Genomic DNA, 13,866 nt, shown 5'->3' on the forward strand with positions numbered 1-13,866 from the left:
CCTCTCTCCATAGCCTCCACAATTTCCCATCTCAATGGGTTTCCTTCTTTTCTTTTGCTAAGCTTAGCCATATATCAAAACCCAAAAGTTTGTGTTCTTCCCTGAGCCAATTGTGGGAATTCAACTGAGAGGAGAGACATGGACAGAACTTCACATTTGGCATTGACTTTTACAAACAAGAAGGCTACTATCATCCATTGTGTGGGCAGGATTGCTTTGAGCTGGTCTTGTTTGAGAGGAGAAGAGTACTTTTTCATGTTTTTGGAAGCAAACTCAAGATAGCCATTACTCTTCTTTATTATTCTGCTCTTTGGCTCTACATTTTCTTTCTCCTTTTCCCTCTCACTATTTTGTTTTCTTGAGGTTGAGAGGAGTATGAAAGCTGAGGGCAGTGTGCAGGGGGTGGCGGGGGTCAGTGCTAGACACTGACTTCTAGCCTTGACTCCTTATTTTTTATCTAATTTCTGATTATATACTGATGTTTTGCCACAAGCAACTAGTAGTTTTAATACCAGAGAGCAGTCAAATCTGAAAAGACAAAGTTAGTGGCTGTAATCATTATGCTTTCTGGGCCTGGTTTTGCAGCAACAACAAATCCATCCCAAGACCAGGTGGCAGGAAGCTATCTTAGTGATGGCTGCTGTTGCTAAGGCCAACATCACTGAGGGAGTGCTCAGGCAAGCATTACCCCCCGGGAGGAAGAGCACAGCTTCAAGCTGATCTTTCACCAGAGAAAACCAATGATGCTATTGAACAGATCCCATCCCTGCCAACCTCCACCAGTAAGTTTGACAATCAATGGACAAGGTTGTTTGCGAAGATAAAAAAGAACAAAAACCTTTTTTTGGCAGGAATTGATAGTGAAGATGTGTGTGACTCAGGTTTTAAATTGTCTTCTGTCTGCAAACCTATCTTCAAATATGTGCAAGTTTCTTGCAGGAGGACTTAAATTTACTGCAGTTCTGAGGAGCTTTGTCTGAGCTGTGTTATAGGTGGTTCATTGATCATCAAGGATGTCTTGGCTTCCCAGAGATCTTTGGTAAACCAGAAACTGGGGGAAATGGATGCAAAATTTGCACCATTTTGAACAAACACAAAGTTTCGAGCTTACCACAGTGGTTTGATGTGCAAACAGTGGGAAGCCTTAAGAAGGCAGCTGGAGTGGAATTGAAACCTTCTTGGACCCTGAAAGAGTATTTGTGATGTCTAAAAGTCCCTCAGATTTTTCGCATCTCAGTTACACCCCAGATTATCCTCTCAGTCATAGGCAGTCAGACTCAGTGACAACATGTGAGGGAGGTATAAGAATTTTCAGCCCTGTCTAGAATATCCATCTTGTAGATAAAGATAAGCAAAAAGGGGCAAATGATTTAAAAATTCGTGACTTTGGTTCTTGATTAGAAATGTAATTTTTATTCTTCTTTAATGTCACATTGAAGTCCATGAGCTGTCAAAATGTTCGCCAAAATATAAAATTTCCATGGCCATTTTTAGCACTTCGAAAAGCTCTCTGGCAATCGTGTGCTTCCTTATGATGTGTGTACCCACATGGTTGTGACTGAAATGGCTCTTGATTTGTACTGGAATTCTATGACCTCAGCTTGGTAACAACAGATATCTCATGTTGATCAGAAGCTTTAGCAGATTAGTAGATTTTTCAGTAATACAGAAATGGGAAATGGGTGACATTTTTACTGAAATAGGTTTTAGAAAATCTTTCAAAATTACAATGCATGGAGAAAAATAATAAAAGGGGTCCTTGATTGATGGGTGGATCAATTTTTCTTTCAATAAACATTTACCAAACCCCTACTATGTGCTAGAAGTCGCCCATGTTTCCATTTGTAAACAACACGAAGAAAATGCATGTCTACATTTTAGTATGGGAAACATAATACATAAATTAACATAGGCTGAGATCAGTGTAATGAAGCAAATAAATAGAGTGATGAGTGATTAATGGGGGTGGGAAGTCCACATTAGATGGGGTGGTCAGGAAAGACCTGTTTGAGAAATAGACATTTGAGCTGAGGCTGAAGCATGAGAAAAACCTGGGAAGATTTGGGGAAAATGATGAAGCAATAGGCATGAAGTTTGGATTGGAAAAAGGGAGTGGCTGGACCAGGGAACAGAAAGGGAGCCAGTGCACCTGGATCAGGTAGGCAAGGGGAGGGGTGGCCAGATGCCAAATCACAAGGATCTTGTGTCAGGAGGTTTGGGCTTTATTTTGAGAGCAGTGGAGAAATGACTGAAGTGCTTTAAGCAAGATTTTGATATGAACTGATTTTCATTTTTTAAGATCACTTTGAGTGCTGGTATAGAATGGATTTGAGAAGGACGAATGAAAACAGGAAGAACAGTCAGCTGGTTTCAGGAATCCAGATGTCACATTGGCTTGGACAACATGTGGCATTTTGACCTACCATCCCTAGGGCATGGCCTGAGATGGCTAACTGAAGTCTACAAATTCTGGCCAGCAAGAAAGAGGGAGGGGGATGAGAAAGGCATGCCCTATCTCTTTAAGGAGACTCTTTAGAAGTTGCACTCACTACTTTGTTAATGATCATAGCCATAAAGAAGGGCCGGAAAATGTAGTTTTCTTCTGAGTGGCCAAGTCCTAGGTAAAAATCCAGGGTTCTATCCAGAAGAAGTGGAAAATGGACACTAGAGGACAATAGTCGTGGCTAACTTCTATTAAAACCATGTATATTCTTGGCATATATATATGTGTGTATATACATATACATATGTATATACACACATGTATATTTACATATACATATATTTGTTTTTATTTTTATCAACATATCCAAGTGGCTTTAAATGAGTTCCTTTCTTTTAAAACAGAACTTTTGTGTTCTTGAGCTCCAAGTCGAACTTTTGGGCTCTCTTAGAGTTTGTAAGTCCAAGATCCACAGAATAACTAGCTAAATGTGGATCAAGTAATTGGTTTTATTAACAACTGGGCAAACACCAAACGACTCCCCAGACATACGGCTGTCTGTTAAGAACTGGATATAAAAGAATTCAGCATTGACTTGAGGCCAAAATGGTGCTTCGTACTCCCATACCAGATCTCAAGCTTAGATCTGCTTCTGCCTCCACAGAAGCCTTGAAGTCCACTTATTCAACCAGTGGCCTGGGCTTCAGGCCTCTCAAATACCTGGTCATCGGTGAAGTATGGAGAGAGGAGTGGATTTCCTCCCCAAGAAGGGAGGCCCTGTCTCATCACTTTACCTTATAGATATAAAAAGCCTGAGATGTGTATGGGCAGGTCAGAGAATGAAAAGAGAGCCTGTTTGCCACTCATGCCCAATAAATGTGGAACTCTGATCTCCCATTCGGTTTCCCCTCCCCTTTGAGAAGAACAAGTAGGAGGTGGAGATCTAGATGAGAAATATGTATTCTGGAACTCCCTGAGAGGGCTGAGGTGGCGGGTAGGAATCTCCTCTAATGTGGGCTGAAGTGAAAATGTAGCGGGAAAAGAAGAGGGTTTTTTTTTTCATAACTAAAACAATTATCAGAAGAGTGGAAGCTAAAGCAATTTTTAAAGGGGGGTATGGTGATGAGTATCTTGAGTTATGCAATTAATTGCCTCAAAGATGCTTTATTTGGGTAATGGAAATATGGCCTTATATTAAGTACACATTATATTCTTATGAAACCTCAGCACAAGTAAAATAAGAAGTGAAAAAAGCAAAATTACGGGTGTTTTCAAATGATCCAATTTGATGTTTGAAGGCACTGAAAGAGAAAAGAAAGGAAAAAGTCATGTAAGGAGAGTGACAGAGAAAGCTGGAAGGAAAAGTGGATGGAGAAGGGCTAAGAGGTTAGGGCAGGGTCGATGCTAGGGGAGCAAGGCAGCGAATGTCCCTTCTACAGAGACCTGGAAGAGTGGGTATATTAGTAGGCTTCTGGCATACTCAAGGGGTAATGGGAGAGAGGTTAACAAAACTATTTATAAGATGTGGGCACCGTGAAAGGAGCCAACGTAGGATGGGGAAGTATGCAGGAACTGGCAACAGTGGCAAGACCTGAAAGGACAAGGGCAGGAAGTAGTCACTAGAACCTAGCATGAGCTTTAGCTGTGGATAAGGATTTAGGTAGAGAAACATCGAGCTAGTGGGAAGGAGATGGGGAAATCAACACTCTGACTTCTTTCTCCTCTTCTCCTCCCCTCTCTGATTGGTGTCTCCCACTGGCCAAACTCAACAGAAAGCCTGAGGTGAGGGACTCAGTTTCTATAGTCATGAAGCAGCCTCTTAGGACATATAACAGGCTGAAGAAGGATCGAGAGGGACAAATGGAGAATAGCCTGCATAGGTTGTGGAGAAGAGGCTGTACCAAAATTCTTGCCCCAATTTAATTAATTCCTTGCCTCCAAATAGTCATTGAGCACTTGCTCTGTCAGATACTGGGGCTACCAAGAAAATCAACACAGACTTTGTCCCTGATTGGCTCATAAGCCAGCACCTTGTTGTGGTTCTAGTGTCAGATGATGGAGGCTATAGGAGTGAGGAGCAACAAGAGACAGCTCTGCCTGAGAGTTAGTGAAAGTGTCCCAGGGAGGAGGTGACTTTTGAGCTGGATGTTACATTGGTGCAGAAGATCACCAAGTGGAGGAGAGAAGAGAGAGTCTCTACACAGGGAGCAGCATGGATGGGGTGGAAACACGAGGATGGGACAGAGTGTGATATCAGGGCTTTGTGAGCCAGCCTGAGGAATTTGGATATTATTCTTTGAATGGGCAAGTAGGAGTTAACAGAGGCTTATAAAGAATGTTGCTTATTACAAAGGATGGGAGAGCTGATGCAGAATGCTTTTCCTAACACCTTCTTTTCTTGGTACATTCTCCTTCTTTTCCCTCTCATTTCCCTCTCTACTTCTATTCCCCACTCACCACTTTTTTATTGTTGTTTCTAGTAGGTGAAACCTCCAGGGTGAAGGGATTAATTAGGATGGATTTAGTGTAGGGAAAAGAAAAAGAAACATTTCAGGTTTCAAAACAATTCCCACTTCAAATGCCAGTAGGAGTTTAATTTGAGGACAGTGGAAATGTTGGGGATGCTGGCACAGGAATTAAAATGCCTAATGAGCTAATGCTTAGTAGTGGACCACAATAAAATAGAAATGAGATGTGACTTCATGACAACTCGAAAAGTTGTCTTGAAATACTATCAGTATATCCTGATGTCTGTTATTGTAGACTGGACCATAGCAAATGTTGAATAAATGACAATACAAACATGTCCTCTCATATTCTCTTTCCGCAAGTTGATAAGCAAAGAGAAAACTCTTCAAGAGTTGGGGAGAATATTCTTTATCTAATTATTCAAACAGACCATTTTCTATGTGCACTTTTATTTTATAAACCCTTTACACCTGTTTAATTAATCCTAAACATGATGCTGGCTGCTAATTAAACAGCCTTGAAAGTGACTGACTGAAGGTAGTAATTTGAGATAATTAGTTTTGGTTTCAAACACTCAATTTTCACACTTTGTGCTCATTTTTAGAAAGGGGTGGCTCATTATTATAGGCAGGGTGGGGATTGTGTAAGGCATTTTATGGCTGGACTCTGAGAAGCTTTTTAGCTACTGGACTCTGAATAATCCAAAGTGGGAGGATTATTATATATCTGAATAGGGCAAGGAAACTTGCTATATCGTTTGCTATAGAATGCACCCCCATGCCACATTCACACATGCACAGAATTCCTTCCAAAGTGAAGGTCAAGCTGCTGAATCTTTCATTAGAACATAGAAATGCACATGCTCTTGATCTTTGGGAAATTTTTACCTAATGAGGGGTAGAGCTCACTGAGCCATTCATTGTCTCTTTCCCAGGTCCTCTAGAAGCAAGCAAGAAAAGGTGTTAAAGGCCAAGTTTTGGTGTGTGGTTAGAGACTTGAAGGGGTGTCTCTGCTGCACGGTCATGTACTACAAAGGCACAAAGCTTAATCAAGGGAGCAATCTGTCAAAAGACAGCCATTGTATCTGGTAGAGAAGGCAAAGGGGTGGAAAAGGAGGCAGATAAGACTGGTTTACAGAGTTAACAAGCAAGTTGACATGGTCTCACTAGGGAAACAGGGCTGGGAAGAATTGGGGGTAAAATAGGCTAAATCATTGTTACAGTCAATGTAGATAACAGGTTATACAAAGCTGACTGGATTCTGCAGCACCCTGGAGAGCTCCAAGCACTTTCTTGTACTTCGGCTCCCTGGGTAACTGAGGCTTTTATTACTTGGGAAGTTCAGTGTCACTTCATTGGCCACCAATGTGGCGTAGGGCTCAATGTATTGAGGGCTTTTCAAAGGTGTCAGACTTTCATCTGGATTAGGAATCATTTGGCCAAGGGATGATGGGTGATGATGGTTGGGTGCTAGTGTGCAGGCCAGAATGGGAAGATGGAACTACAGCCCCTTTGGCATCAGAGCACTGTCATTGGCTGCAGGATCTGATGGAGAGCAAAGTTAATTGTTTTGTGTATGAGTCAAGCTTGCATCTTCAATTAAGCACCCTGAGATAGGGTATCTCGTAGTCATTTTGACTTCTGAACTTTCACCCACACCATGGTATCTGAGCGGGGATGAGACGCACAGCTGCAAAGTTCATCCTCCCAAACTTCCCTTCTCTTCTCACTCTTCTCACTTTCCTTGGGTGATCACAAGCCCTTCTATGGCTTAAACTGCTACCTTCATAATGACGCATCTTTCTTTACCTCCAGTCCCAAAGACTCTCGTAAACTCCACGTCCCCCAATATTATTGCCCTCTATTTAGTTGCTTATACTTATCTCACAAGAACCTCAAAAGAAGCAAATCAAAGTTAAACTCATCATTTTTCTGGCAAGTCTCTTTTGTCTATCTTGGTAAATACCAAACATCATCTACCCAGTTACCAAAGCCATAAAATGGAGTCATTCCACATTTTTCCTCATCACCTACATTTTTTCTTATGCTTTAGATACTTATAGATTCTGCACCCTTCCTTTTTCTCCTTCATCATCTAGTTTCTGTCTAGCTTTACAGTTTCAGTTCCTGACATATCTCCCTTGGTATCCTCTGTTACCGTCATCTGACATGCAGTTCTTGGAACCTACCAGGCCCTTTCCTTACTCCTTTGGACATGCAGTTTCCAGTGGCTGAAATGTCCTTTCTTGCCTTGTTTTCCAGATTTCCTGCATCTTCTGTGCCCAGTCTGTCCTTCACATCCTTCTGCTATACTTCTTTAGCAACCATGTGTTCTGTTATCATAGCACTTTTCCCTGGTATAAGAGTCCTCACTTGGATATTTGAATGAATGTTACATTTTAAAAGTTTTGTTTAAGGGGAAAATTTGTGGCATGTAGTTAATTTGTTACTCGATTTGAATTTATTTAGGAAAAATGATATAGAATTCCTAGTTTTGAAAATCTTATAGCAATTACCCTCTTTATGCCAGAGAATGGTCTCTTTTCTAAAGAAATTATGTCATAGATTCAGATTCTTGTTTTGTGATGGTTTGAGAGGGCTGGTTAGAAAGATACTTTCGTTAGAAATTTCATGGTTGGTTATTCCGAAATCTTTGTATGGTACTCAATGATTATATTAATAATCAGTAAATAGACTTGTAAAACTATATATTTAAAATAATCTACCAAAAATATAATCTTAAAATTGAAATGGTATCAAGTGTAAAAAAAAAATCACATATTAGAGTCTCTGTTCATCATTGTGTAGTCTTTACTAAAGCCAAAGACAGTTTCGGAGGTAACCTTTGCTGATGCATGTATGTGCTATATCTTCATTTCTGCCTTATTTCTGCACCAGAACTTATCACATATAAAATAAAAAGCAACAACAAAAAGCACAAATACTTTGCTTTGGTTTCAGAAACAGTGAAACCTGAAGCAAAACTATATTCTTGTTGTTTACAAATGTGCTTTGAAAGAAAGTAAGCTCACAAACCATTATAAAATACTTTTAAACTAGATTTGTGGTCATAAAACCTTAATTTGGGTTCAGGCTGCTCTATCTAGGTTTCTGGTATAGCTTTGGCTGTTCCGTCTCTTGTGACAATCCATCATTCCACACAATTCCTCATGGGTTGAAATGACCTGTCATTTGTTTTGCAGATACCTCAAATCAGCTATGCATCTACAGCCCCAGAGCTAAGTGATAACACCAGGTATGACTTCTTCTCTCGAGTGGTCCCGCCTGACTCCTACCAAGCGCAAGCCATGGTGGATATTGTGATGGAACTGAAGTGGAATTATGTGTCAACACTGGCTTCTGAGGGCAACTATGGAGAGAGTGGTGTGGAGGCCTTCACTCAGATCTCGAGGGAGATTGGTAAGCACTTATTTATCAGATGATTGTGTTTGGAGGCAACAGGTTGTGGAAATCCGAGCGCCTCCAAGCACCCTCTGATCTGTATGGGATAATTAGAGCTCCCACAGATGCATGACCTAGGCTGTCTACTCTATGGGGAAGCTGGGTTTATTATAAATGATTTTGTTGTTCATGGTCTATCAAGGTGACACTTTGGTGCTAATTTGGGAAATAGCGCTTCTGACTCAGGTGAACATTTTTTAAAGTTGTCTGTTTTGACAAGGGAGTTTGCTGGCACATTAGAGTCACTGTAAATTTGAATAAATGACATACTTTTTGATTGTTCTAGATGGAAGTTTACATTAGCAAGTCATTATATTAAAAAAAAAAAGCTGTGGAATTTAACATCCAACACTGGAGGGATTAAGACTGGTAATCATTTTAAAACAATGCTGAAATAGCCCCCAAGGCCACGCTTAATTGAGGTTCTTATGGTTGTATTTGACTTTTTGCATTTTTACTCTTACCTTAAACTCTGACGCTTACAATGGGGTTAAGGGCACAATGTAAAAACTTGGTCAGAACCTGGTGCTGATGAGCTCCATTCTGGACTGTTTTCAAGGTACTTATCTAAATCTCTATAGGCATTTCAACATGTGTATGTTTATTTACGAGGTTGTAAATCCATTCCGCTGTATAGGAAAAAACCAGAACAAAACACAAAACAATTTAGAGGACGAATCTTATTGCTGATGGTCAACAAAATAACTTTGTAGATGAAAGGAGGCATATTACTGTTACTTTACAAATACTATTACTCTTATTAAGAATTACTGAATTACATTTAAATATTTTTTTCTGTAAAAGTAATAATATTTTGTCAAAAAATCAAAGTGCCTATTGGCTGTTTTTCAGTAATTTTGAACTTGAAGGAAGAAATTATGTTGATAATTTATTGTCTTTCTTGGAGACTTCAACTCAGGAAAAGATCCTGGGAGTGATTTGGGCTAATCCATAATTAGCAAGGATGAAGAGTTATTGGAATAAGTTATTGGTATAAGGTGTTCTCTTGAAAGATGTGCAGATGACTGGGATCTGTTTTGCACATAATAGGGCATGGAAATTTATTATACACAATATTTAATATGTTTAACATTTGTTCCAGTGTTGTGCTTGTGCATAAAATGTAGAAAAGGCCTAGTCTTGTTGGACAGATTGGATTAATTGATTTAATCAGACAACTATTCACACCTGTTGTGTCCGTGGTGCCATACACATTGCTCTTTGGAATTTAAAATTATATCACTATTGCTATAAAAATGATTCCAAACACTCGATTGAACTTTAAATGCCGGCAAATTATATTACCTTCTTGGATAAGAATCCCAAGTTTATCCTTAGAGGAAATGCCCACTAAAGTGAAAACAATAGCTTCTAGAGGCAGGGTTAATGCATTATTTAAGCAGCTGATGTCAGTTCTCACCAGAATGATAATTCAACAAAAGGAAGGAAATAATAGAGTATGCATTGCAATGATAAATTTCTGTAGTGATTCTATACATTCTTCGACTACAGGATACCTTTGTGACATGAAACAGATGACTATGAAAAATTCAATACCGGACATAATTTGCCAATTGTTGCAGAATCTGATAAAATGCATTATTTTAAAAGTTAAGTGAGATGGCTGTTTTATATTTTTTACTGAAGTAGGAAATACTTAATTTCGCTTTTTAGGTAGCATTGCTATATTTTGGTAATATTGTCACATTCATTATTCATTCATTATTCCTGCTTCTGTCTTAGTCATTAGTATGGGAGAAAATAATTCTAGTGCCTTGTGTATGCTTCTGATAAGAGTAACATGTTTTTTCTATGTTGATCCTTTTAATAGTCTATGACTTGATTGTCTGACCATTCTATTTCCATTCTTACTTATCTGGGGAATGGAGGAGAGCTGGATTGTCAATTAATATGCAGAATACTGAAAAGGCCAAATTAGTACCACGCTAGAGTATGCCATGGAATACATTAAATATCAAAATTATTCCCCATTTTCATGACAAAGATTTCATCTAGAACAAAAATAGCCGAAAATTAAACCTTTTACATGACAATGATATTAATGAAAATGGCGAATGGTAGCAACTTAACCCATTCTGAAGTGAACTGATGACTAATGAAAATTCTTTAGTTCTGTAACATTAGCTTCTCTTACTACAACACTGATGACGTCTCTGTCACCATGTTAATAGCACGTTTTTAAAAATTTTAGTATCTTGACTGAGGAGCTATATGCATCCATTTTCTGGAGTGCCTGCCTATTAATAAAATTATATATTTTCCCAACTCTTATAAATTTTCTTTGTAGTCTGTTCTGAATTTTTCTCTTTAGGCACATTGATCACTAAGAAATTTCAGTATAAATTGAGGCTTCCTATGTTTTATCTCTGATTAAGTCAGACAGATTATAATGGAATGCTAGTGAAATGAAAATCAGTTTAGTGATAAATTGCTTGTAAGGTTTGGTTAGAACATTTTTCATTTTAACGAAATTTGAGACTTGGGAAGTATCCTTCATGAATCTTAGAGAACGAAGTTTATGAGTAAGTGATGATCATGAACAGAGATAGCAGCGATGGCTCTTCTCTAGTCAAGATCCTTCTGAGGGAGAGAAAGACAGGAGTTATTTGATAAAATAGACAAATGGCTCCTTGATATCCTACCTGTTATAGTCTCATCCCAAGGCATCCTTTACTGTAGCATTTATATTAGGCAAGGCAAAAAATATATTTGAGGTCAGCAAATAGCAATATTTGACTGAAAAATAGTTTGTGTAGTGAGGTATGGGAGACAAAATAAGAAGGCTTGACATAGATACACAATTGAGTATTGCACCTCATAGGGTGGTAATTTTACCTTTTTTTTTTTTTTGCCAGACAGTGGAGGAAACTGCTGAGGAGACAGGGATCTATTAGGATGTGTATTTAAGAGTGCACAAATGAGAAGTGGAAGATAGGGAGACCAGCTGAGAGGCCACTGCAATATCAGTCTCAGCTTGATATTGGGCATGATAGTAGAAATGGAAGAGGGAGGAGATTTGAGAGACATTTGCTAGGCAAAGTCTATGGAACTTAGCAACTGATTGGAAGTAGAGTTGAGGGTAAGAAAAAAAATTAAAGTTGAACTTACAATTCTGAACCTGGGCAACTGGGAGAATGCAAGTGGCATGAATATAAAAGAGACAGTAAAATAGAAAGGTTGGTTTGGGATGAGGAGTGTAGTTTGGTTATAAACACAATAAACTGTAGGTACCAGTACATATCTTTGTGGAGAAGAGCAACAAAGAACATTGGTCTAGAGCCAAAGCATGAACTGAGACATATATCTAAACCTCATTTTCATAAAATTGACAAATGAGGTGTGGAAGGTAATTATTGAGGTAGAATATGTAGAGTGAGAGTTGAAGGGGGCTGAGGATAGACTCTTGAGGAAAAACTTTATTTAAAGGTATCAGGAATGTTGATAAGGATGTGGAGAGAAGGAAACCCTTGTATACTGTTGGCAGGAATGTAAATTAGTACAGACATTATAAAAAATAATATAGAGGTTTCTCAAAAATTAAAAATAGAAATACCATACAATCCAGCAATCCCACTCCCGGATATATATACAAAGAAAATGAAATCAGCATTGTGAAGAGATATCTGCACTTTCATGTTCATTGCAGCATTATTCACAGTAGCCAAGACGGAAACAACCTAAGTGTCCATTGATGGATAAATTAATAAAGAAAAAATATATGTGATGAAATATTATTCAGACTTTCAAAAGAGAGAAATCCCACCATTTGTGACAGAATGGAAGAACCTGGAGGACATTATGCTAAGAGAAATAAGCCTGGCACAGAAAGACAAATACTTGCTTATATGTGGAACCTAAAAAAGTTGAACTCATAAAAGCAGCTTGTTGAATGGTGGTTTCCAAGGGTTCGGGGGTGGGTAGGAGAAATGGGGTGATGTTGGACAAAGGGTACACACTTTGTTTTGCAGGATGAATAAATTTCAGAGATCCAATGAACAGAATGGTAACTATAGTTGATAATACCGTGTTGCATACTTGAAATTTGCTAAAAGAGTTGATCTTAAGTGTTCTTGCCACACCCCCGTCACACACAAATAGCAACTATGTGAGGTGATGGTATGTTAACTTGATTGTGGTAATTAGTCCACAATGTATATGTGTATCAAAACATTATGTACACATTAAATATATATAATTTTTACTTATCAGTTATACCTCGATAAAGCTGCAAAAAATAAAATTAGTATGAATGGAAAAAAGGTATGGGAATAATGGCCTAGACTTAGCAAACGAAAGCTAAATATGGAAGAGTGTTCTCTTCTCTTGACAGGTCTGTGGCCATGGGAGGGCCCTCAGACTCCTGTGAAGAAGATTTCCGTGACAGGAGATGGTAGGAGTTCTTGAGCAAAAATTCAAGGATATTGAACATATTTTCATAGGAGAACAGGAACTTTTATGAGAGGGGGTTGCTGAACGTGTGTGTAGTACAGTGACAGAGAATCAAGGAGTGTCCTTGAGAGGGGTATATTAGTTTCCTGGGGCTGCCATAACAATATACCACAAACTGGGTGGCTTAAAACAACAGAAATGTGTTGTCTCACAGTTCTGGAGGCTAGAAAATTAAAGTGTCAGCAAGGCCATGCTGCTTCTGAAAACCATAGGGGAGAACCCTTCCTTGCCTCTTGTAGCTTCTGGTGTTTGCAAGTAATGCTTGAGTTCTTTGGCTTGTAGATGCATCGCTCTAATCTCTGCCTTCGTCATCATATCGCCGTCTCTCCTTTCTTGTATATTCTCTTATACGAACACCAGTCATATTGGATTAAAGGTCCATCCTGCTCTCATCTTAACTAATTACATCTGCGATGATCTTTTTTTCTGTATAACGTCACATTCTGAGGTACTGTGGTTAGGATATCAACATATCTTGTTGGGAGACACAATTTAAAACCCATTAAGAGGGGTGATAGTGAAGAAGAACGTACTTAGGAAGATGATTTTCAGTGCCGGGATGGGAGGTAGACTAGGAGGACGACAGATTAGCAATAGAGATGAGGGGTGCTAAGTAGACAGGATTTGGTTAATGGAGAAGCCCATAATATAACCAATTCAGAAGTTCCTTTGTAGTGTTACAGAATTCCACTCTCCCAATCCTAACTACTTGGGTAGATGGGGTGATCTAATGGATAATTCAGGGTTTCAGACTCGGGTAGGTGGTGGGATCCTCAAGATCAGCTTTCCCAGGATTCTAGGTAATCAGGAACTTCCCAGTGTGATCGCAGTTGGCACTTCCCCTACAGTGGTGTACTGGCTGTTCAACCACCCGCTTTGTGTAATTCAAAGATGCTGCTCTTTTCCATGACGCCTGGAAAATTATGGACATTAAGAGAGTCCTTTCTGACCTAATACATTTTTATTTATCCCTTTGGTCTCTTTTGGCTTGAGAGAAGAAAGAGCTTAGTTGCTGCTGGTTGT

The 13,866-nt window shown here is 39.0% G+C and overlaps 1 protein-coding gene across 6 annotated transcripts in view; it reads left to right on the top strand.

Moving 5' to 3' along the window:
- Nucleotides 1-13,866, top strand: part of GRM8 (glutamate metabotropic receptor 8) — a 691,970-nt gene that overhangs the window by 124,814 nt on the left and 553,290 nt on the right. For all 6 annotated transcript variants that reach the window (XR_005652362.1, XM_039860780.1, XM_039860779.1 and 3 more), the window contains one exon: nt 8,115-8,331. Coding sequence is in view for 5 of the 6 variants with exons in the window: in XM_039860780.1 (XP_039716714.1) it covers nt 8,115-8,331 (217 nt within the window). In the remaining variant the exon portion in view is untranslated. The remainder of the gene's footprint in view (nt 1-8,114; nt 8,332-13,866) is intronic.

Source organism: Pteropus medius, unplaced genomic scaffold, assembly GCF_902729225.1.
Source record: "Pteropus medius unplaced genomic scaffold, Ma_sr-lr_union100, whole genome shotgun sequence".
Lineage (NCBI taxonomy): Eukaryota > Metazoa > Chordata > Mammalia > Chiroptera > Pteropodidae > Pteropus > Pteropus medius.